General features: G+C 47.3%; 1 protein-coding gene across 1 annotated transcript in view; it reads left to right on the top strand.

Moving 5' to 3' along the window:
- Positions 1-21,641, top strand: part of RYR3 (ryanodine receptor 3) — a 491,158-nt gene that overhangs the window by 290,742 nt on the left and 178,775 nt on the right. Inside the window, 8 exon segments of the mRNA XM_040620426.1 lie at positions 2,053-2,269; positions 6,943-7,047; positions 9,316-9,419; positions 9,679-9,762; positions 11,425-11,584; positions 13,175-13,322; positions 14,194-14,399; positions 14,958-15,132. Coding sequence (XP_040476360.1) covers positions 2,053-2,269; positions 6,943-7,047; positions 9,316-9,419; positions 9,679-9,762; positions 11,425-11,584; positions 13,175-13,322; positions 14,194-14,399; positions 14,958-15,132 — 1,199 coding nt within the window.

Genomic DNA, 21,641 nt, shown 5'->3' with positions numbered 1-21,641 from the left:
TTTATTTTCCAGTTTCATGATTAGGCCACTTCCACAATCACTCAGCCAGCACTGAGACTCTCTTGCAAGGCTGCTGTACCAGAACATCGAGTGAAAGGAAGTGAGGCCTGGTGGAGAGTCTCACTGTGAGAGCTTTGCTAGGTCATAACCCTTCCTCCATCCCCCCGCACACACATGCCCACTCCAGCCCACTCCAGTCCACTCCATCAGCAGTTCCTAACAATCCTCATTCCAAAGCAAAACTGGGATCCGGCTGCTGCTTTCCGTCTTGTCCATCACCACGTTGGTTCAGCCTATCCTCATCTCCCACTGCGACTAGTTTGGTGTCAGGTGCCTCCAAACACCTGCCAATTGGTCTGCTGATCTGTTAACATAGAGCAGCTGGAAGAATCTCATATTTCTTCTCCTTAAAGTCTTCACGAAGCTTCCCGCCTGGAATACGATCTCCTCTTCTTGCCTTGGCTCACAGACCCGACCTGATCTTGCACTGCCCCTCCCACCTCCTCTCCTGCCACTTGGGCTCTCCACCCAAACTGTTTCCTGCTCAGGGCCTTGGCACATGTGGTTCCTCTGCCTGCAATGCTCCTCTTCCAGATTTTAGACTCCTTCGCTCCTCTTTATCCCGCAGGGTTAACTCACGTCTCCTCCTCAGAGAGGCCTTTCTGGACTCCAGCCTAGGCACCACCCTCTTGCCTGAGCTATTTCACATTGCCCTCTTTGTTCCTTCCTCCATATCTCCCTACCAGTAATTCTGACTGTTTTGCTCTTTGGACGCCTGCTCTCTGTGACGCCAGGGACGCTGTCGTCTTTGTTCATTGCCGAGTCCTCTGTGCATAGAACAGCACGTCATAGGGGCTCAGGAACTTGTTCAGCAGAGGGAGGAGGAGGGCGAGAGTGTTGAGTGCAGATGCTTACGTGTATGTATTGGTTTTTCCTGTGGGAAATGAGTGTTGACCCTGCAGGGCTACATATCTTTTCATGTTTTAATTACTTAAAACTGGTCACATTTCCTCATCAGATTGATGTGGTTGCAGCTGATTTGCAAAAAGCTCTATTTCTTGTTACAAACCTAGGAGAGTATGAAGTGTCATTTTGAAATGGTTCGCTCTCATCCTCTCCTCCTTGCAAGGGGAGCTTTGGGGTGTAACTATAACCCTAACCTAACCTATATACGTGAGGCTGATTCAGCCAGAATGCTGAATGGGCATATTGAAAGGCTTCAGTATCCCGGAAATCGGGGCCTGCCATTCCTGTGAGCCCCCAGGTGTCCTCCCCCATTCCTGGGAGGTCTCTGCAGGCACTGCTGGAGTGGACCAGAGCGTCAGGCCTGGATGCCAGCAGGGTGGTGGTGCCCCTGAGAAAGGCGCTGGTACCCCAGTGAGCAATCACTTGATGCCCAGTTGGCTTCCTATGGCTAAGGCCACATGCTGATGCTTCTTCAGAGTCGCCCTCGTATGGCCGCTTTGGGGGACTGCAGCCTTTGCCGTGTATCACTTCAAATAAGAGCACCTGGCATATATGCCGTTTGTGTTTGATGTTCTGGTCTGTCTTCATCTTTTGCCTGCTTCTGAAAGTTAGAATTTCCTATTGCCCCCAGGTAGTTATGCCATGTTTTCTTTAACTGATGTGTGAGTAATGTCCCTCAAGTGAAAAGACTTGGAGTCCTCATGCTGCGATTTCAGTATGATCTTCTCAGAGAATAGTAACATCATCACCATCACTGTTACTCTTTTCAGTACTCTAGTAATAATACCTTGCAATAATGATTTGTCTCCCAGAGTAAGGAAAAACATCATTTTTAAAGTCTAGTGATATTTATGTATAAATTAACTTTCAAGAACTTAGCTGACACAGGTCAACTGAGGATCCCACACTGACCGTTCTCTCCACCGCTTTATTGCATACTTTCAGATGTTCGCTGTACTGAATCCGAATTCAGGCGCTTCCCAACAAAATAATTTGGGGGTGGGGGGCTTATCTTGAATTTTTGCTTACTTGGGCTGGGATTTCTTTTTTTAACCTCTGTCTTCCTGGTCTCTCCAAACGCTACAGAGTACGTTTCCTGATGGGTGGACGTCATGGAGAATTTAAGTTCCTGCCTCCCTCTGGCTACGCCCCTTGCTATGAAGCCTTACTTCCAAAAGAAAAGATGAGATTGGAGCCTGTCAAAGAATATAAACGTGACGCTGAAGGCGTTAGAGATCTTCTGGGTACCACCCAGTCCCTCTCCCAAGCCTCCTTCATCCCATGCCCCATAGACACCAGTCAGGTAGGTTCCAGCTGCCAGCAGGAGGCAACCCATGTTGATGAAGTCATAGGGCTACATCCTTCCCTCTGTGTTGTCTCTGAACCATTCCTATTGCCCATTCTCTGTTATTGCCACGTAATGCAAACAACTGTTGTTCTTCGTGTTCCCGCCATATGCGTAGATTGAGCTCTTTAAGGATTTCTCGGAGAACAACCTGATCACTTGCTACAGGCAAGGCTCTGTGAGGTGCAGGCACAGATATGCAATACTGTCTGGGAATTTGCAACCAAATTGAAGAGGTAAAAAGCAAATGTATTATTTTTTTTAAGTCTGAGTGTAATAAATGCAAAATGAACTGTAGCACAAATAAGTGCTAGAGACACCTATTAGGCTAGAATATTTCTAGAAGTCCAGGTAGGATAGAATTCAACCAGGGCCTTTCATAAGCTTAAATGGGGAGGGGCATCCAAGGGTGAATTATGGAAACAGCGCAAGTGTCCATCAGTTGATGAATAAAGAAGAGGTTGTGTGTGTGTGTGTGTGTGTGTGTGTGTGTGTGATGGAATATTACTCAGCCATAAAGAAGAATGAAATCTTGCCATTTGCAACAACATGGATGGAGCTAGAGGGTATTATGCTAAGCAAAATAAGTCAGAGAATGACAACTACCATGTGATCTCACTCATGTAGAATTTAAGAAACAAAACAAAGGAGCAAAAGGGAAAAATAGAGAGGCAAACCAAGAAACAGACTCTTAACCGTACAGAACAAAGTGGTGGTGACCAGAGGGAGGTGGGTGGGGGGATGGGGGAAATAGGTGATGGGGATGAAGAGTACACTTTCCATGCTGAGCACCAGGTGATGTAGAGAATTGTTGAATCACTTTATTGTACTCCTGAAACTAATATAACAGTATACGTTAACTAACTGGAATTTAAATAAAAACTTTAAAAAAAAAAGGGAGGGACAGGTGGTAATAAATATTCTCATGTGGCTGGATGCTTAGAGGAGAGGGAGCATGTAGGAGAAGAGTTGGAAATAAAGCTGAAAGAAATGGGATAGTACGTATGAGGGGAAAGTGCTGATAACTGGACATTTCTTTCCCTTTCCAGGCTCTCTACTTTGAGAGAGACACTCACATGTTTATGACAAGGGGTGTAAACAACAGCTTTCGGTATTTCCTCCACACCAATGCTATTCAAGTGTCTATTCTAAACATTAGAGAAAATCATTGACAAGGGGCCTTGTCTCTGAGGCACATTGGGTTAATAGTTTGTAGGAATACAGCTCTTTTGACCTGCAGAAGGTCTCCAGCACGTTTCTTCCCCGTAGTACTCATGTGACCCTATTACATTCAGCTATGCGTGTGTGTTCTTGAGTCTGCGTCGTACCTCCCACAGCTCATGATTGTGAATTCGCTTCGAGTGCAAAGAGCGGCATTTCCCTGCCTGCCTCACAGAGCCTGGTGTAGCACCTTGAAAGTAGTTGGCATTAAGAAGGTTGATAGGAAACTGGGGAGGAGTTGGTGAGCCAGAGATGATCCTGGGAATTGGATCCCCTGGTTCCAAAGACACAAAGCTTGAGGGCCAAAGAACTAAACTAGCTTTCGCATGGACGCAAGGCCACCGGCACCCAAGTGAGGGGAGAGCATGAGGGGCCTACTTCTCTGCACCGCCCCTCGCTCAATCAGCGGAAGCAAGTGTTAGGAAAGGCCTCCTGGAAGAAGTGGGCCTCAAAAAAATGAGGGGAAGTTTTGATGAGGGAGCAAAGGAGGGCTTGACCAAAGAGTGGGAAGAGTGTCTAAACATGCAGAACTGAAGATTTGAAAATCGAAGATCACAGATAAATCAACAAGCGAGAAAAACCTTTGCAGTCTGGACCCAAAGTTGAATCTGTGTGGGCCCTGGAACTAGGGAGATGTTCCCAGGGAATCAAATAATAGGCAAGCTCTCGTTGGAAAGGTGCAATTTATTATCTTGAATGAGGCCTTATAATTTTTTAGGATCTACCGTTCCGTGAAATTATTGTCAAAGGAGAAGTTAAATATGTACGGTCAACCCCATGCTCCCTCGGGCACAGTAACCAGTTTGCAGGGGAAGTATTGCTGACTGGAGCCCTGTCCTTAGGCACTACCAGTACCAGGGCGTGACACTGGGAAGAAGGAGCCCAGCCCCAGGCACCCCACAGCACTTAGCAAACCAGTGTTACTCTGCCCCAGGGAGGCACCAATTGAGGTCACTGAAATTATGATTTGCGGTTCCTTGTGGCGGACTCTTTGCACATTTTCTCCTTGTATTGAAGCATGTGGTTCTTCCCACATGTGAATCCCCTTTCAGTCAGTGATCACCTAAGGAGCATTTAGTTTAAAAATTATCTTGACTTACCAATAAAACCCAGATAGACTTATAATTCCTTTGCTAATAATTTTCCCCATTTTGCTCTTTATTGAAACATCATGCCACTTACTAACTTTGACTCTTTGATGAGTAGATTAAGTTGATTTTTTTAAATGTCTTTCATTGAAAGGCAGATAGTGATTATAACGTATAGTTAAATATGTAATTGATATTTTTCTCCATGATCTCCTTATATACCTCACTGACTTGATATACTTTTTTTTTTTAACTAAAATTTTTTTCTCCAGGAGCTACCTCCCTCAAAAAAAAAAACAAAAAAAAACAGGATTTTTGTGTTCGTAGAAACACTAATAACCTTTGTGATAAGTGAGGATTGCAAGGACCAGGCAGGTGATGCAGAAATGAAATAGGTCGAGTGCACAGGCCCTCCAGCCAAGAGCTGCCAGGCAAAGGTGTGGGTCCAATGTTAGGGATCTTCTAAGGGATCAAAACAAACTAGAAATCTGGATTTTTATATGAAGTCTCCCATTTCTTAAAAGTTGCCAATGAATCAACATGAGAACAATTATTATTGCAGTTGCAGTAGTAGTAAATTTTTAAAAATGGGAGGAAGGAGAGGAGGAACAACTGGGGCCCGCAGGGTGTGACCTCTGTGGAAAGATATAAGCAAAGTGCCAGGAAAACACAGAGAAACTCTCCCTGAAGGTAATTGGGGAAGACTTTCCAAAGGGAAATTGAGCTAAATTTAGAAGGATGGGTATTGAGGGTGTTGGGATTAAAACCAGAGCTGGACAGCAGTTAAAGCAGTAAAAACAGATCTTACTTAGGAGCTAAGTAAATAAGGGGAAAGGAACTCTAGTGTAGAGCTGGGCTCAGTTCTGGGTACAGTAAGAGCAAGTGGGGATTTAGAGCCAAGGAGAGCAAGTTGGGGAGGAGAGGTGGGGAGAGTCAGTGGAAGGGAAATTACTAAGAGAGACCTCGGAGGTTGGGATGGATTCTTCCTAAATTGACCTCACAGGATTCTCTCTGGAGGCAGGATGAAGTAATCTGATATCACTTGGGGGATGATGGGGCAGGAGGAAATTTGATCAGACACAGAAGCGGGTCTAGGGGTGACCAGATATCAAGGGTGGTGGATTCTCCCCAAACTGATTTAGCAGGATCCTTTCTACAACTGGGGTCTTGAGAGCAAGACCCAAGGATAGAGCCTAGCTGGAAAAGGGCTCAGAGGTTCCCATCTAGAGCCTGGTCTATGAGAGTGTCCTTGTCATCTGCTATGTGGCGTAGAGGGGTGTGTGTATACATATTATGTGTATCGTGGGGGGATTAATAAGGGTGAAGGTTGCAAGTGCAAGGACAGAACTGTGAAACAGTGTGACCTTTTGTGAGACTTTCAAGAAGGTTGGGAAGGATGTGTTTGGGAGGACCACAGTGGAAGAACTGAAGGAAGACACTGTGTACTTGGTTAACACATCTAGTTGTGCCTTAGGAGTTCGAGGAACACTTGGAGACACCCAGGAGGAGAGTGCTTTGATGAGATTTTGTTGTTGTAGACTCACCACTCTAGCCACAGTGTGGAGGGTAGACTGGTGGGGAGTTGAAGAGACCAACTGTGAGACTCTTGCAACGGTCCAATGAGAAAATAACGAGGTTGAGTGATCAGAGGAGGGGACCCTTCAGAAAGATGCTTTGAAAATGAACACAATCAATTTTGTGACTGATTTGATGGCAGTGGGTGGGGGAGGGCAAGTCATGCCGAGAGGAAAGACACCAGGATTGACTTCGAGACTTGAAGCTATGTTGGGCCATTCAACAAAAAGAAGAAAAACAGGAAGAGAAAAGGCTTTGAAGGAAAGAAATGAATTCAGTTTTGAATAGCATGTTGGATTTACTTTGGTCGAAAAATCCTGCAGAGAGTTGGAACTGTAGGTCTGAGCTTCGGGAGAGACCACGGCTGGAGACATACAGACTCGAGAGTGACCGTCTATGGCTGGGTGAGATCTCCCAAGGAAAGAGCATGGACAGAGGGGAGATGAGGCCCAGGACAGCATTCACGTGGGAAGAACATAGAACACAAATATCTACAAGGAAGACTGAGAAGGGATGGGCGAAGAGGAAGCCCAGAGAGGAAGGAATCTCTGGAAGCATCTGGGTCAAACAGGGTGGGTTGCAACAGTATCGTCCTTCCTGGGAAAAAGGAACCTCTGGGAGCAGCCTCTCCTGGGGGACGTGTAGTGAATTCGACTGTGGCACCTTACCCGCATACATGTTTATGATAGATTTCAGAACGGTTCGTTCTTATACTGCTAACTTCGCACTTGTTCCTTTTCCTTTCAGGTGGTTTTGCCCCCTCACCTAGAAAAGATCCGAGACAGACTGGCTGAAAACATCCACGAGCTTTGGGGAATGAATAAAATAGAGCTTGGATGGACTTTTGGCAAGGTCTGTGTTCCAGTGGCCAGGCTGGGGCGGAGGGTTGGATGGCCTTGTTACACGGGAGGGTTCTTGAAAGACTAGAATGAGGAAGGGAACCACATGAGCCCAAACTCACTCCTCACTGCCCCCCGTGTAGCTGTGGCTCCAGCCCTGCTCACTTGTCACAGTGCAGTCAAGGGTGCTGGGGAGGCCAGCTCTGCGCAGACGGAAGTGGGCGTTCGCCTCCCTTCTTACTTGGAAATGGTTTCTTCTATTAGGGGAATATTGAGCACTGTCGTTCCCCTGCACCTCCTTCAAAACTCTCATTATTCCTTTCCCCTTCAGAAAAAGCTGTCCTCTCTGCAGGAGAGGCAAAAAAAGCTGATTCATTGTTTTGGATCAGAATTTGTTCAATATGAATCATATGATTTCTCTCATCTATGGAACATAAGAACTAGGATGATCGGTAGGGGAAGAAAGGGATAAAGAAAGGGGGGTAATCAGAAGGGGGAATGAAACATGAGAGACTATGGACTATGAGAAACAAACAGGGCCTCAGAGGGGAGGGAGGTGGGGGATTGGGATAGACCGGTGATGGGTAGTAAGGAGGGCACGTATTGCATGGTGCACTGGGTGTTATACACAACTAATGAATCATCGAGCCTTACATCGGAAACCGGGGATGTACTGTATGGTGACTAACATAATATAATAAAAAATCATTTAAAAAAAAAAAAAAGAATTTGTTCAATATGGTTTTCAGATGATCGCTAAGATTAATAGACACTCAGAGGAGGTTACGGAATCTCTTTGCACTAGAAAGCATTTTTCAAAGAGGATGTAAATTGACTTTGTTCTATGGTTTGTGTAAGGTCACATCTGAGGGCACGAGGATAGGCAAGTCGTGGGGCTTCCCATGACCCTGACACCCTCCAGTTACACACATTCCAGCTTCGTTACTGAGAGGGTCTGCGCTCTAACACTTATGGGTTGATGGAGCTACCATAAAGGATTCACCGTCTATATGACCACCTCTCTGCCTTATGCTTTCATAACACCACAGACCTCTCCTTGGGGGAACTACTCACAGTTGCAATATTACATTTGTTGTTATGATTATTTTATTACTGCTCTCTACCCCATTAGACTGTATTCTTTATGGGCCTGGGGCCATCCTGGCTCACCACTGAACTCCTAATGTCTAACTCAGTACCTACCACGTAGGAGACACTGGACAAATGTTTGTTGAATGAATGCATTAATTAGTTAATCTCTGGATCTGTACTGTCCAATACAATAGTCATGAGCCACAAGTGACTACGGAGCACTTGAAATGTGACTAGTCTGAATTGAATTGTGCTGTGATTCTAAAATGCCCTCGATTTTGAAGACTTGCTATGAAAAACTAATACAGAATGTCTCAGAAATGATTTCTTATACTAATGGCTTGTTAAAATGATAATATTTTTAGATATTGGGCTAAATGAAATATATTATTAAGATGAACTTCACCTGTTTATTTTTGCTCTTGTCATGTGGCTCCTGGAAGATTTGAAATTATAAATGTGGTTCACACTTGTGGCCGACCTTATATTTCTGTTGGACAATGCTGTCTATTGGAGAGATTCTATAATTCTTTATGTTCTGAAGAATGCTACCATGCAGGAGCATTTCGGTTCCATGAATTTGGGACAGGCAGAAACATGGCCACCATGTGTAAAATTGTTTCTCTGCGAGAGTATGTTCTGAATGCAGACACTTGAAGAATCATATGATCTCACTCCTAGTGGAACATAAGAAATAGCACAAAAGACCGTAGGGGAAGGGAGGGAAAATGGAATGGGAAGTCATCAGAGAGGGAGACAAACCGTGAGAGACTCTTAACTCTAGGAAACCAACCTGAGGGTCGCTGGGGGGGTGGAGGGTAGGGGAATGGGGGAACTGGGTGATAGGCATTACGGAGGGCACGTGATGTGATGAGCCCTGGGTGTTGTATGCAACTGATGAATCATTGAACAGTACATCTTAAAATAATGATGTACTGTATGTTGGCTAATAGAATTTAAATAAAAAATTTTTTAAAAATCCGCAGAGCACAAACCACTGGCAACTCAGGGACTGTGTGTATCATTGACTAGAGAAGAGATCGTCTATTTGCCTATCAGCAAATAACTGTCTTTGTCTTGCCTGATATGGATTGCCCGGGCCATGTTTCAAAGCACATCCTTTTCTGTTTTCTAGGGCAGTGCCTGTTGTCAAAACTCAAATTATATTTTTCCTTATGTTGTCCCCTAGATACGGGATGACAATAAAAGACAGCACCCCTGTCTTGTGGAGTTTTCAAAGCTGCCTGAAACTGAGAAGAATTATAACCTACAAATGTCAACTGAAACCTTAAAGTGAGTGTTGAATTGAACGAATGTGGACTAAACAGGGAGCAGGTGATTTAATGCCTCATAACTGTACTGCAGAGGTATGTCTCTTGCCTTGAAAACATGATGCGTTCGGATAAACGAGCGGGAACGGTGATTATTCACACCAAAGGAGGATTAAGCATAGTAAACAACACAGCCACCATTGTTATCGATCAGCGCAGCTGCGGGTTCTTGCTGTCCCGCGTCAGGCGGACCCTTGTCCTCTCCCTCTGTTACGTTACAGAACCCTCCTGGCGCTGGGGTGCCGCATTGCTCATGTGAATCCGGCTGCTGAGGAGGAGCTCAAGAAGGTCAAATTGCCCAAAAAGTAAGTGATTTTTTCTAATGATCAAAGACTTCCAAGCTTCAGTGTGAATTTTTTAGCTGGCAGGACAGGAGGCCCATGTCAAAGGCAGGTGATGGCCCCACATACCAGCTAGCGCCCCTTGAGGACAGCTCTTCAGTCACTTCGACTACACTGTAAATTCCAGGCAGAAGTCTGCCGGGATCCAAGTGTTCCCAGGCTTTCCCTCTTCGCTCCTTCGGCTGGGACCTACACCGCTGCCGTTAGTTCTGAGCCTGGAGGTGTGGCTCTCAGAGGGGTAGACAGCCTCTGGCCTGTACGAACAGCAGTTGGCCCGGGAGCTTGAGAATGACTGGTAGGCCCAGCAAACACTCACTCCTCTGGCGTTGGGCCCGTCTGATAAGTCCTTTGTGGACGTGGTTGTCTCTGCCAAGATTGAATTCGGCCCCTAAATCTGCCTGTGCCCTATTCTCCCTCTCACCTGTGCCATCACAGAGAGGCACACGCTCGGACGTGCACTCCCTGGCACGTCTACTGGCTCACTCGCTTGCTCACCCTCCCTGCACCAGCCTTGGGGGAGTGTACGTTCACACGCAGGTGTCATGATTACTTCTGAGCCAAGGCAGTGCCAGCCTTAACCAAATACTGACCTTCCCCTTCTTCCCTGTGAAACTCCCAAGCTGCCAGGTGCCGCTCGCAGAGGCAACTCCGGATGCTGAGAGCGGCACATCCGCGGGCAGAGGCTGGGGGTAGCCTGCTGACCGGGCTGCTGGGTTCAGCACTCAGCAGTCAGCCCGTGTGGACTCTGCCCGGGACCCGGCATCTCACGACGGTGGATGATGGGCAGTACGTAATGCCTAGAGCAGACCCTGCATCTTAGGCTGCTCGGCAGTTTCTGTGTAGACGTTCGCTGGTCTACAGTCCGCACATTCAGATTCTGGCTCTGATGTGCGCACTCTGTGGCCCTGGGGCCATGGCTGCCTCCAGACTCCTGTTCCCACATAGCTACGATCAGCTACGTTCCCGCGCGTCACTCACAGTGTGCCCTGGCCCTCTCCACTCAAGCGGTGTATCTACCCGGGCTCCTACTCAGCCTTTTCCCATCTTCACCTGAGCTATCAAATGATTGGCCAAATTACAGACGTTTGAGGCTGTGGCTCCTGGACTGGACAGCAAACCATGAAGGTCACCTCCAGCTCACAGATTCTCTGAGGTGGTGATTTTCTTTCTTCATCCCCACAGTAAGGGTTTAACTTTCCGAGACTGGCTGATCATTCTCCACTGATTCATAAGAAGCCTTGTGGCTCAAGGTCTTGTCCTTGCCGCTCTGGTCGTAGGCTTTGCTGTGGTGGCAATGAGTTGAAGGAGCTGTACGTAATGCCGCAGCACGACGGACGTGCCCCCGTTGGTCAGGCACACAGTAGTTTTCTCGGACATAGGCTGGATCGCACTGACCATCCGCGTTCCCCAACAGTCTGTGGAATCTGTGACGCGCGTTGGCAAAGAGGGTGGCGCATGAGGGGCTTCATCTCAGGACTTGAAAGAGAGCCGAGCTGTCTGTTCTGCCAAAGGGTAGAACCTGAGGCTGTAGGCTTATTTTCGTGGTGTTCTTACCATGTGCTAAGATCTGGAATGGGGGAGTCAGAGAGACCTGTTCAAAAAATATTATGTATTTTTTACTTGTAGCTATATGATGTCCAATGGCTATAAGCCAGCCCCTTTGGATCTGTCTGATGTGAAGCTGTTACCTCCTCAAGAAATTTTAGTGGATAAGCTTGCAGAAAATGCACATAACGTTTGGGCCAAAGACAGAATAAAACAAGGATGGACCTATGGCATCCAACAGGTGAGGGGTGCTGGGTCAAGCCTGCTGCAAAAGCTAGGAGATGTGGTCATCCATCAAAATGCCATTTTGCTTTGGTGGGTATTAGACTGGAAGACGGGAGCTGCCCTTGCACTCTATCTCTCATGCCTCAGCGTACTCGTTATTTATAGAATCAGGGGACTGGATGGAATTTGTAATGGTCACATTGACATCAACTCTAGGCATAATTCCAATGTTGCAGAAATGTACAGGCTTACCCTTCCTTTGTTAATCTGGTTCACTTACGGGGCGCCTGGGTGGCTCAGTCGTTAAGCGTCTGCCTTCGGCTCAGGGCGTGATCCCGGCGTTCTGGGATCGAGCCCCACGTCAGGCTCCTCCGCTGGGAGCCTGCTTCTTCCTCTCCCACTCCCCCTGCTGTGTTCCCTCTCTCGCTGGCTGTGTCTCAGTCAAATAAATAAATAAGATCTTTTTAAAAAATTAAAAAAAAAATCTGGTTCACTTACGATCGTGTTCCCTTGTATGTGCCCCCTGGCTGCATCTTCCCTCATTCCCTGTCTTGCTGTTGGCCTCATGGAGACCTGAGCTTTCATGTCACTCTCCAAGGCCAGGGCAAGCCTTCCGCAAATCAATGTTACAGGTCAGCAGTGTTTCTGGGATGGTCCCAGGGATCTACCACTGAAGGTGAAAACGAGGGGAAGGAGAGGGCAAACCAGCCTGCCACGAAGCCTGTGCCCCTTACTTTAGCCCTTCGGGCCAGGATTCCTGGGCAGAGTTCTTGCCTTACACAGGAGACAGCCCAAGAACCAGGGCCCAGCAAAGAATCAGGTGGCACTTAGAGCCCAACTGTCTCTCCTTAAAGTAATCCCTCATCTCCCTAAGTACCTGGGTTGCTCTCAGGGAAGTTCAGGGGCGGTTGTGTGTACACAGGTATATTCATGCCTGAGCCTCCAGCTCTGCACATGTCTGGAAACCAAGAAGACTGCAACTATGGAAATCATGGCAGAAAGGGGGAAGGGGGGCTCAAAATAGCATGTCAGGCACATTCGTTTATGATGACTCAGGACGTCAGTCATTGCCATTGCGGCCTTAGTCGTCCCCGAGGAACTGAGGAGGACTCTAATACAAGGGTGTGCCTACTACAATGAGATGGACCCCCTGTGGCTCTGCCACCGTTCCGATGTTTCTCCGTGAACACAGGTGTTTCTCTGCATTGTCCTCTGTGAAGAGACTGTTGTGAAGAGGCTCTAACAGTTTAAGTCATGGCGTGGTCTTCCACAGGGGAATAGTTACATAGATCCCCATCTGCCTTGCCTTGGGAATAGACGTTTCTAACCAATTTCATGACACTTCACTTTATTCACAGGCTGGCATTATTAAAATGTGTTTTTTAATGCTGGCTTTGAACGTTAGCAAAACCTTTCCACTTATATTCATTTAATCCTGAACAGAAATAGTAAATGAGTATATCACTAAATACCAAGGCACTGGGGGAGGAGCTGCTAGGCTGATAGGAGGAAGCCAGGACTGTGGCTGGGAACATGTAAGTGGGACGAGCTCTTTGTAAAGATGAAGTGTATTTTCTCAGAACCTCTCCTCTGTGGCTTCACATAGGATTTGAAGAACAAGAGAAATCCCCGCCTGGTGCCATATGCATTACTGGATGAGCGTACCAAGAAGTCCAACAGGGACAGCCTCCGCGAAGCCGTGCGCACATTTGTTGGTTATGGCTACAACATTGAGCCGTCGGACCAAGAACTGGGTAAGGAGTCAAGATTGTTCATTCTGGTCCCAGTTGACCAAACCGGTCCTCTTCTGCAGAAATGCTGACTTCAAATAAGTCTAACCTGTACCATTAGAAACGATGTTGGTACCAAAGAGCACTGAACTAACTGGGGTATTTTAACAAGTGGGGGGAGGAGGAAGTGAACCATGTTTAAACTCTGTGATGAGTTTCTGTGGTGAGCACTTCTGTGACTCAGACCCGCGGGGAATACGTGATCCTCCAGCGTAGCTGACCTTTTTGGGATATTTGGTCACAAAACCAAGTTACCTTTATTTCTCTTATTTACCAAACATGTGAATGTCAGCTTACTTTGGGGCCAGGTCGTCTCATGTCTAAATTGAACTCTAGTGCTGATTCAGATGACCGGCCCCGTAAGTGACGAACGCGTCACGGCATCCCAGACCCAAGGGTATTACAGGCAAATTAGGGTGGGATTCCAAGCGTCCTAAAAGGAGAGATTTGGCGTAAGACAGATCTGGTCCAAATTCTGTCTCTCTCCTTAGTTTATTGGCTCTGTGGCCTTGAACAAGTACACCTCTCTGGGCCTCGATTTTTTTTTATCTGTAAAGCAAAGACAGTATTACCGACCTCGTAGGATTGTTGCTATGTACAGTTTCTAAAGGGTCTACCAAAAAGTAATCACTCAGTGAGTGTTAGCTTATATTCTGATTTTGATACGATGATAATGGTGATTATTCTATTTAGGAACAAAATGCCATGTTGGGTAGCGGGAGGTCTGTCAGTCTTTATTGTTGTGAAATTCTTTTGAGGAATGCTACCTAATTATTAAAGGCCTGTGTTCTCTCTTTACCTTCTGCACTCTGTGCTCCCTTCCTTCTCACAATAGCGGACCCAGCTGTGGAGAAAATCAGCATAGACAAGATCCGATTTTTCCGGGTAGAGCGGTCTTATGCAGTGAGATCTGGAAAGTGGTATTTTGAGTTTGAGGTGGTGACCGGAGGAGACATGCGCGTTGGCTGGGCCAGGCCGGGCTGTCGGCCTGACATTGAGCTGGGCGCCGATGACCAAGCCTTTGTGTTTGAAGGCAGCAGGGTGAGTCTGGATAGTGTCTGCATGTCCCCAGTCTAAGTTTCTCTGCTCCAAACATTTCCCTGGAAGTTGGAAGTACTGAGTATGTGGATCTCTGGCTTCAAAGTGAGTCATCACCACCACCACTGGCTAATTTAGATCAGCGAGTGATCATGACCTAGCTGTGGTCACTTTGCTCTTTGCTGTGATAATGAGGACTGTGTGCCCACATCCTTCCTGTCACTTCTGTATCTGCCCTTGTACTTGAGCCCATTGCCTCCACTCCAGAGGAGGGTCTCAGAGCACACTGCAGGTGGTATGTGTGGGAATCTTACCACTCTGTCCTAGCGAGAGTTCTGCAGGCTGGAGAATCCGACTGGGTGTTGGGAGACTCCGGCTACCTTTTCTGATGACCTGTGTAACTCGGTTTCATTTATTTGTAAGATTAGATCACTCCTCCCTGTGAGTTGTCCCTGGTAGAGAGGTGAGTACCTCATGGAAACCAGGTACCACTACCAGTTAGGAGAAATTGCCCGTGGAGTCATTTGTTTAGCTGCATGGGGGTGTGGTCTTGTTTCCCAGGGCCAGCGCTGGCATCAAGGCAGTGGGTATTTTGGACGTACGTGGCAGCCAGGAGATGTGGTTGGATGTATGATTAACCTGGATGATGCTTCGATGATCTTCACGCTGAACGGGGAGCTGCTCATCACCAACAAAGGCTCTGAACTCGCCTTCGCTGATTACGAGGTTGAGAATGGTAAATCTACCACCTTCCCCCACCCCCATTCCAGCCCTATGAGTGGAGGGAAAATCCAAGGAGAGCTGAGTGAGCTCATCTACCTCCTTATTTCGGATGAACCATCCTTTGCATATTTGAAACTCTGGTGATGTACTATCATTTTTGAAGAGTCAAGACAAATAATGGTGATAGTTGGTATGTACAGCACAAATAAAAGTTCTGAACTTCCAGATAGATTACAAAGCTCTCCTCGGATTCCCTACCCTGCTCCTTGGCGTGTTAAGGTTTCCCAGTATTACAAAGGAAATGCTAATTGCATATGGACTTAGGCCCTGGGAGAATAGAAAGTCCATGAACTAAAGAATTATTCTTTAATTTGAAATGTCAGTCTGCATGTTTGTGTAATTGAACTTGATGCTTTGACGAGAACCATTGAGACACAAAAGTTTGACTTAGCTGTTGCCTTGAATGAAATATCATTTATTCCGGAGTTCAAACATGCTGTGAAACCCACGCGCAGTTGCACTCATTAATGGCCCTGAACAGACTGCAGTCAGGGCAGTGCCTCCAGCCACAGAGGAGCAGTCGGCCCTTCCCATTTCCTGTCTGCATCACTACATTATGTACAAACATGGTTGGCCGCATGTAGGAGAAGGAGCACTGGACTGTGAGTCAGCTGACTCGCTCCTGACAAGCTGTGTGGCTCCTACAGACTCTTGGCTTGACCCCTCTGGGCTTCACTTTCTTCATCTATACCAGAAAATTAGAGGCTAGACCATATAAGTTCCAACATCCTTCTCAGATAGAGAGTTCTATGGCAGTGACTTAATACCCACTGTATGTACGGCCCTATGCTTGATGCTGGCCCACTCTCTTCTTCATTATAGACAAGGATGAGGCGGAGTAGTTGAGAAGGCAAGAGGCCACTCTGGGTCAGGTGACCTGGGCTCTCCCCCTGCTCTTACCTCTCCACCTGTGACATCTTGGGTTAACTTTATTGAACCTCGTCGCTCCCTCTGTAAATGATTAGGGCTCCTGTTAGCTCTAAATTTCTGGAACTTTACAATAAGAAACCGTTTTCACCTAGAAAGCTAAAAAAGATAAAGCTGCCTAAGCAAGAGCAGCAGAAATATGTGTACCTGTATATAGAATAACATGAATAGTCTTCATTTAGAGGGCTTTTAACTTCATGAATTCTTCTCATGCTTTTGATGGACACGTGTTATCCTTACCTAACTGTACTCTAAGAGAACTTTTAATGTTTTTCTATGAGCCACATATTTGGGGAAATAGAAAGGTTGCAAGTCAATGTCTTTTCCTAGAAAGACAAGACGACTGAAGCCAGATGGGGTCATATTTTCATGCCTTCTGCAAAGGTTTAAAATCAAGGTTTTAAAGAAAGAATCCTGGTCTCAGAGACCTGTGGGAAAGACGTTGCCGCAGAAAAAATGGCTTCTGTGCTGCTCAGAGGCAGAGCAGAGAAAATGTGTAGGACAGGAGGGCAGTATAGAAGAGCCCTGCGCTTAGGAGACTGACACTGTGCTTAGGAAACCGCTATCTGCCGAGTACCCAGCCCACACACTGCTCTTGTCTTGAGTCCAGGAGGAGAAGGAAGAACGAGAAGATTCAGGCTCATTCCCAAGGACAGTAGGTCCCTAAGGGAAAAGGAGTCCAAGGACCAGGGACCTTACCTATGAGGCTTTGGCCTCACATAAGGAAGAGATAAGAATCTGGTCAGTTGTACAGAACTATGAGAACTTTGCAAGGTCCAAAGCCTTGTTCCTCAAAGTGTGGCCCGCATGTGAGAAATGCAGGGTCTCAGGCCCCCGTGCCAAACTGCCGACAACATACTCCAGTGGTTGGCACATTGAAGTGTGGAAAACAGTGGTCCAAAGTATGTATCAATGGAAGCAACAGCAGTATGAAGGGGCTCGTTTTCTCCTTGTGGAAATAAATAACACATAAATAGGAAAAGAGAACTCATAACACAAAGTAGTAGGTTAGAATGGCAAATGATGAACACAGAAAGGAAATTCTAGAAATACGGGCTTGGAACAGAAGGTGAAATAAAGAATCTGAGAAACCCACCTCTAAGGAGCGGGGTATACCCGTCTGCGGATATAACTACAGTAAGAATAATAGTGTGAGTAATAGTGTGGAATCGGGAAATGACAGGAAAGGGTACGAGAGTCTGGAAGATTTGTATATGGAATTTATGGAAGACAAATATGTTAAGATAGAGAAGGTGCAGATGACAGCCTCGAATACCAAGACTCAGTCTTTTCATTCAAGAAATTTGTGTCGTCTAACCTGGGCCAAGCGCCCTTGGACATCACTGTCTGGGGCGTGGGAGCCACTATCGGGTTTGAGCAGAGGAATACTATAAAGAAGAGGGACATTTTACAATAACTCTGCTTTTTGAGATCATCTGCGTTGTAATGAAAGAAATGCCTCCTAGACCTTTTGTGTATGGGGACATGATCTGACCTTCAGAATAACAAAGTCTATTATTAGTGAGCTGTTTTATAATAGAATTGTACCGTATTGTGTTAACATATTATGCTGTAATATTGTATTGCACTTCAATAATACAGAGACAAGATAACTGGAAGGCTCTTTGGGTTCTGTGATGGCTCAGGAGTCTGCAGAAGGACAGTTGAAAGGAAGTCAGCATGCCATTCTTTGGTAACAATAGCCCTGTAGCAGCTCTCTGCTCTCTGCATAAGGTGGAAAGAGATAGCAGCTCTTGCCTGGAGCCGTTAGGAAAAGCAGCAGTTGAAAAGAGAGCATTTTGTACACAGTAGCCCCCATAAAGCAGAATCCCCTCTAGGTTGTGTTCTGGTTGCCAGCATCCCAGCCTGGATGCCGGCCGTTCCCCCGTGGGAGTGATGCTGGTGGGAAGTTTCTTGTCCTTTGGGGGAAGGAGTGGGGACAGGCATTCCAACGCATGGCTGTTTTCCTCTGGGTTATTTATAAATTGTTCTCTCCATCCTCTTCTGCATGGTAGTTGATACACTCTTATCTGCCTCATTAGACGTGTCCTAATCATAGCTCCCTACTCAGATCCCTGGCCTGGACCATCACAGCTCTCCATGTTCTCACCTCATAGCATCTGGGAGTTCAAAGCTTCCCTGGTGAAACCTTTGCTGTTAGTCTTCTCTTTTATTCCACTTAAAGGAAAGGAAGATAAAATTCTGACCGTTCTGTTAGAGCTCAGAACGTGATGTCTGCCGGATCGCAGCTTTCCTGTGTCTCCCGCGCCGCCTCTCCCGCGGGTGCTCCCCGGGGACATGACTGCTCCGCTGCAGCTTTGGGGTCCACAGGGACGGCCTCCCGGCTGTTCCTCCCAGGGCTCGTCAGGACTGCACAGATACCCCAGCTCTTCCGTAGGTGGCAGCGAACGTACTCGCAGAAGGTGTTGCTGCCGTCTGCAAGCAGAGAGGGTGCCGAGGGGCCCCCGCCCTTCCCTGTCCAGATGGCTGCTGCGGTTCTGAATGCGGCTGGAGCAGGGAACACGGCCCTCGTTTCCCGTGTGGTCTACAAGGCTTGTGACGACCTCCGTGCCGCCCCTGAACTCCGTCTTCCTGAGGCTTAGTGAGAAATGGAAATGAATGGGGAGAGCACGGGCTACTGGAGTGAGACGCTCGGAAACGCCCTGGGAATGGCCTGGGCGCTCCTCTCCTGCTCTAACCACGGCTCTCCAGGATCTCAGTTGTTCCTTTCCCGGTCGTGAGCCGCTCTCCTGCATTCCACAGCTTGGAATGGGGACCCCTTGAAAGGGTCCCCGGTTTAAATTTTCTGGGGAACGAGTTTCCCCATCCCCCCCGCCCCCAGCTCCTGAGTTAGAAACAGGTGGCCCCCTGGCTCTCCCTCTTCCTAATCCCAGAACTAGTCAGGCAACCTTGTGAAACAAATTGAGCGGAACCTGGAGTCCTCTTCAGGGTTTAAATGCCTGTGCTCTTGCCGTTCCTCTCTTGGAATAAGAACTCTCTGCACATCTTGGTTCAAGATAATGGCACTCGCAAATTTCCTCCTCAAACCTCTTCAAAAATGTCAGCATATTGGGGCACCTGGGTGGCGCAGTCAGTTGAGCGTCAGACGCTTGGTTTTGGCTCAGATTGTGACTTCAAGCTTGTGGGATCGAGCCCCACATCAAGCTCCATGCTCAGCACCAAGTCTGCTTGGGATTCTCTCTCCTTCTCCCTCTGCCCCCCCCACCCCGCTCGGTCACTCTCCCTCTCTCTCAAATAAATAAATGGATCTTTAAAAATAATGTCAGCACGTTGTACCTATTAGGCTGCATATAGGGAAGGGCACTTCTTTCCCCCTTTATTTTTCTCTCCTCTTACTTTTCCAGTTTCATTTGAAGCTAAGGGTTAACTGAGTTGTGTGAAAGTGCAAACCCTTGTTTATGAGAGTCATTGCTCACTCTAATGAATGCCATATGGCCTTACCAAACAGATCTTTTTATCCAGATTTACTCCAGGAAGCTATGTGGCCACTTGAGAAGTAGCCCTTTTCATCTAAGGGGCCGACAGTGCTTTGTGGTTGTGGGTCTCCAGCTGCTTTAATCTGGAGGCAAACTGGTCAATGACATAACACTTAGGAAAAGTGAAGAGAAAGTCACAAAGCAAGTTGTTGTGGATAAGAATTAGAAAGCAGGCATCCGGCCTTAGTCCCCATTGCTTGTTCTAGACTGCTTCTCTGGCAGCCTTTTTCACATGCTGGCTCTGCATGCTTACCAGGTGACAGACCTGGAGCAAGTTATCCAGCTTGCTAAGCCTCAGTTTTCTGTTCTGTAACATGGGCATAATAACAAGCCAAATCTGCAGAGCATGAAGCCCAGAGCCCGACACCTAGAAAGTACTTGGTAAATATTAGCTGTTGTGGTTTATCATCCTTGTCCCCCCTCACCCCGCCCTTATCTATCAGGCAGGGTTAGAAGATTCCATGAAATTTTAATGCCTCAAGAAAAGAACTTTTAGAAATGGAAAGATCATAAACTAGAGCCTCTCAGCCAGGTGGAGGGAGTTGATTCAATGTATCTAGTTACAAGTATTGTTCCCTGGGAGAAAGTGCGGGCACCTTATGAGGATTTATCTTTGCTCTCGGTCCTTTCTTGGTTTTCTGTTTTCTGAGCCAGGCTTCGGATTTAGCTTCTTTTCAGCTGTTCTACAGAGCTGTCCCAGCTGCGTCCACTCAGTCCCAGGCGGTGTCTGTCTGTCTTTCCCCCACAGCTGTCACATCCCTGAGGAGTGCAGCCGTGTCTTCTCTCAGAGCGTCTCTCTGTTCTGCTCTCCCCTGCTGTCCTGTAGGGATCGCACTTGACTCTGTGATGAGTGCACACGTCCTCTGCCCTGGGACATGACTGTTTAAAGCGGGGGCTTCATCCCCTGGAACACCCACCCCTTCACTTGCACACTGGCAGCTGGTCCATGAGTCAGAGTGTGTGGGATCTTGTCCCATTTTGTTACTTGCCCTTCTCATGACCTTGGTCAGGTCCATTAGCTCCAAGTCTTCAGTTCTGTCCTCAGTAAACTACTGTCCGTTTTGCTGGTAGCTTAGGAATGAGGAGGAGCCCAAGTCCCTTAGAAAAAAAGGCTTCCCACACACATTGCCTGTTTTCCTTCTGCATGTGTCTTACATCGCTATGGGGTCTGTGACTGGACGTTATTGGTGTGACTTGAGTTATTGAGAAGTCCTCATCCTGGCTTCTTCCCACTCGGACTTCTGTGCCTACCACGCATGCATTCCACCACCCAAGTCAGTAGAGAAGAAGAAGGGAGAAGACCGATGTTCTTAAGATGTCCTGTCTCTGCTGACATCAGGGCAAGGCTGCTTTGTGATCCTGGCTCCAAGTTATGGCTACTGCGGTGGCAGTTTTCTGGGTTGTGTTAGCCCCTTTAGCAGAAGCCAAAATGCGCTCTTGGGAGTAACGATGTTTTACAGCAGAACATTCACTCCTCGCTAGTCCATTTTTGTCCCTCTTTGTAGAAGTCCCTTGGGATCAGGATAGTTTCCTTCCTTTACATCTTCTCCGAGTGCATCGCAGAGCCCTCTGTTCCAATGGGGACCCAGGAAATGTTGCTAAGAGGCAATGCTCATTCCACCTGATTTCCAAGGGTCCCTTATTTGTGAAAAATCCCTGTCTTCAGAAAGGACATGGTTTCCTCTGTCACGGTCCCTGGCACAAAAATGCCAGAAGCATAGCACCGCACCGGAGGTTGCATGAAGGGGTGCTTATCTGAGCTGTCCGTCCCCCTGCCCAAGGGCCAGGCCACCTCCTACTCTCAGTGCTCGGCATCCCTGAGCAGAGGCTCTCTGTTAGCCATCACCCACATTGTGCTCACATTGCATTAAAGCTCTCAATTGAAATGATACCGAATGGTGTCAAATAGCGCCCTAAAGGAGCTGATAGTTTCTGAAAGCACCCAACTTCGCCTGTGAGCGATGTACTCCTCACCTCCGTGACTCATCTGCATAGAAACTTTGTGGCTCAGGTAATGGGGCATCAGCACTGCCTCTAG

Source organism: Ursus maritimus, unplaced genomic scaffold (genome assembly GCF_017311325.1).
Source record: "Ursus maritimus isolate PB19 unplaced genomic scaffold, ASM1731132v1 scaffold_35, whole genome shotgun sequence".
Lineage (NCBI taxonomy): Eukaryota > Metazoa > Chordata > Mammalia > Carnivora > Ursidae > Ursus > Ursus maritimus.
This window is presented reverse-complemented; position numbering and strand designations above follow the sequence as displayed.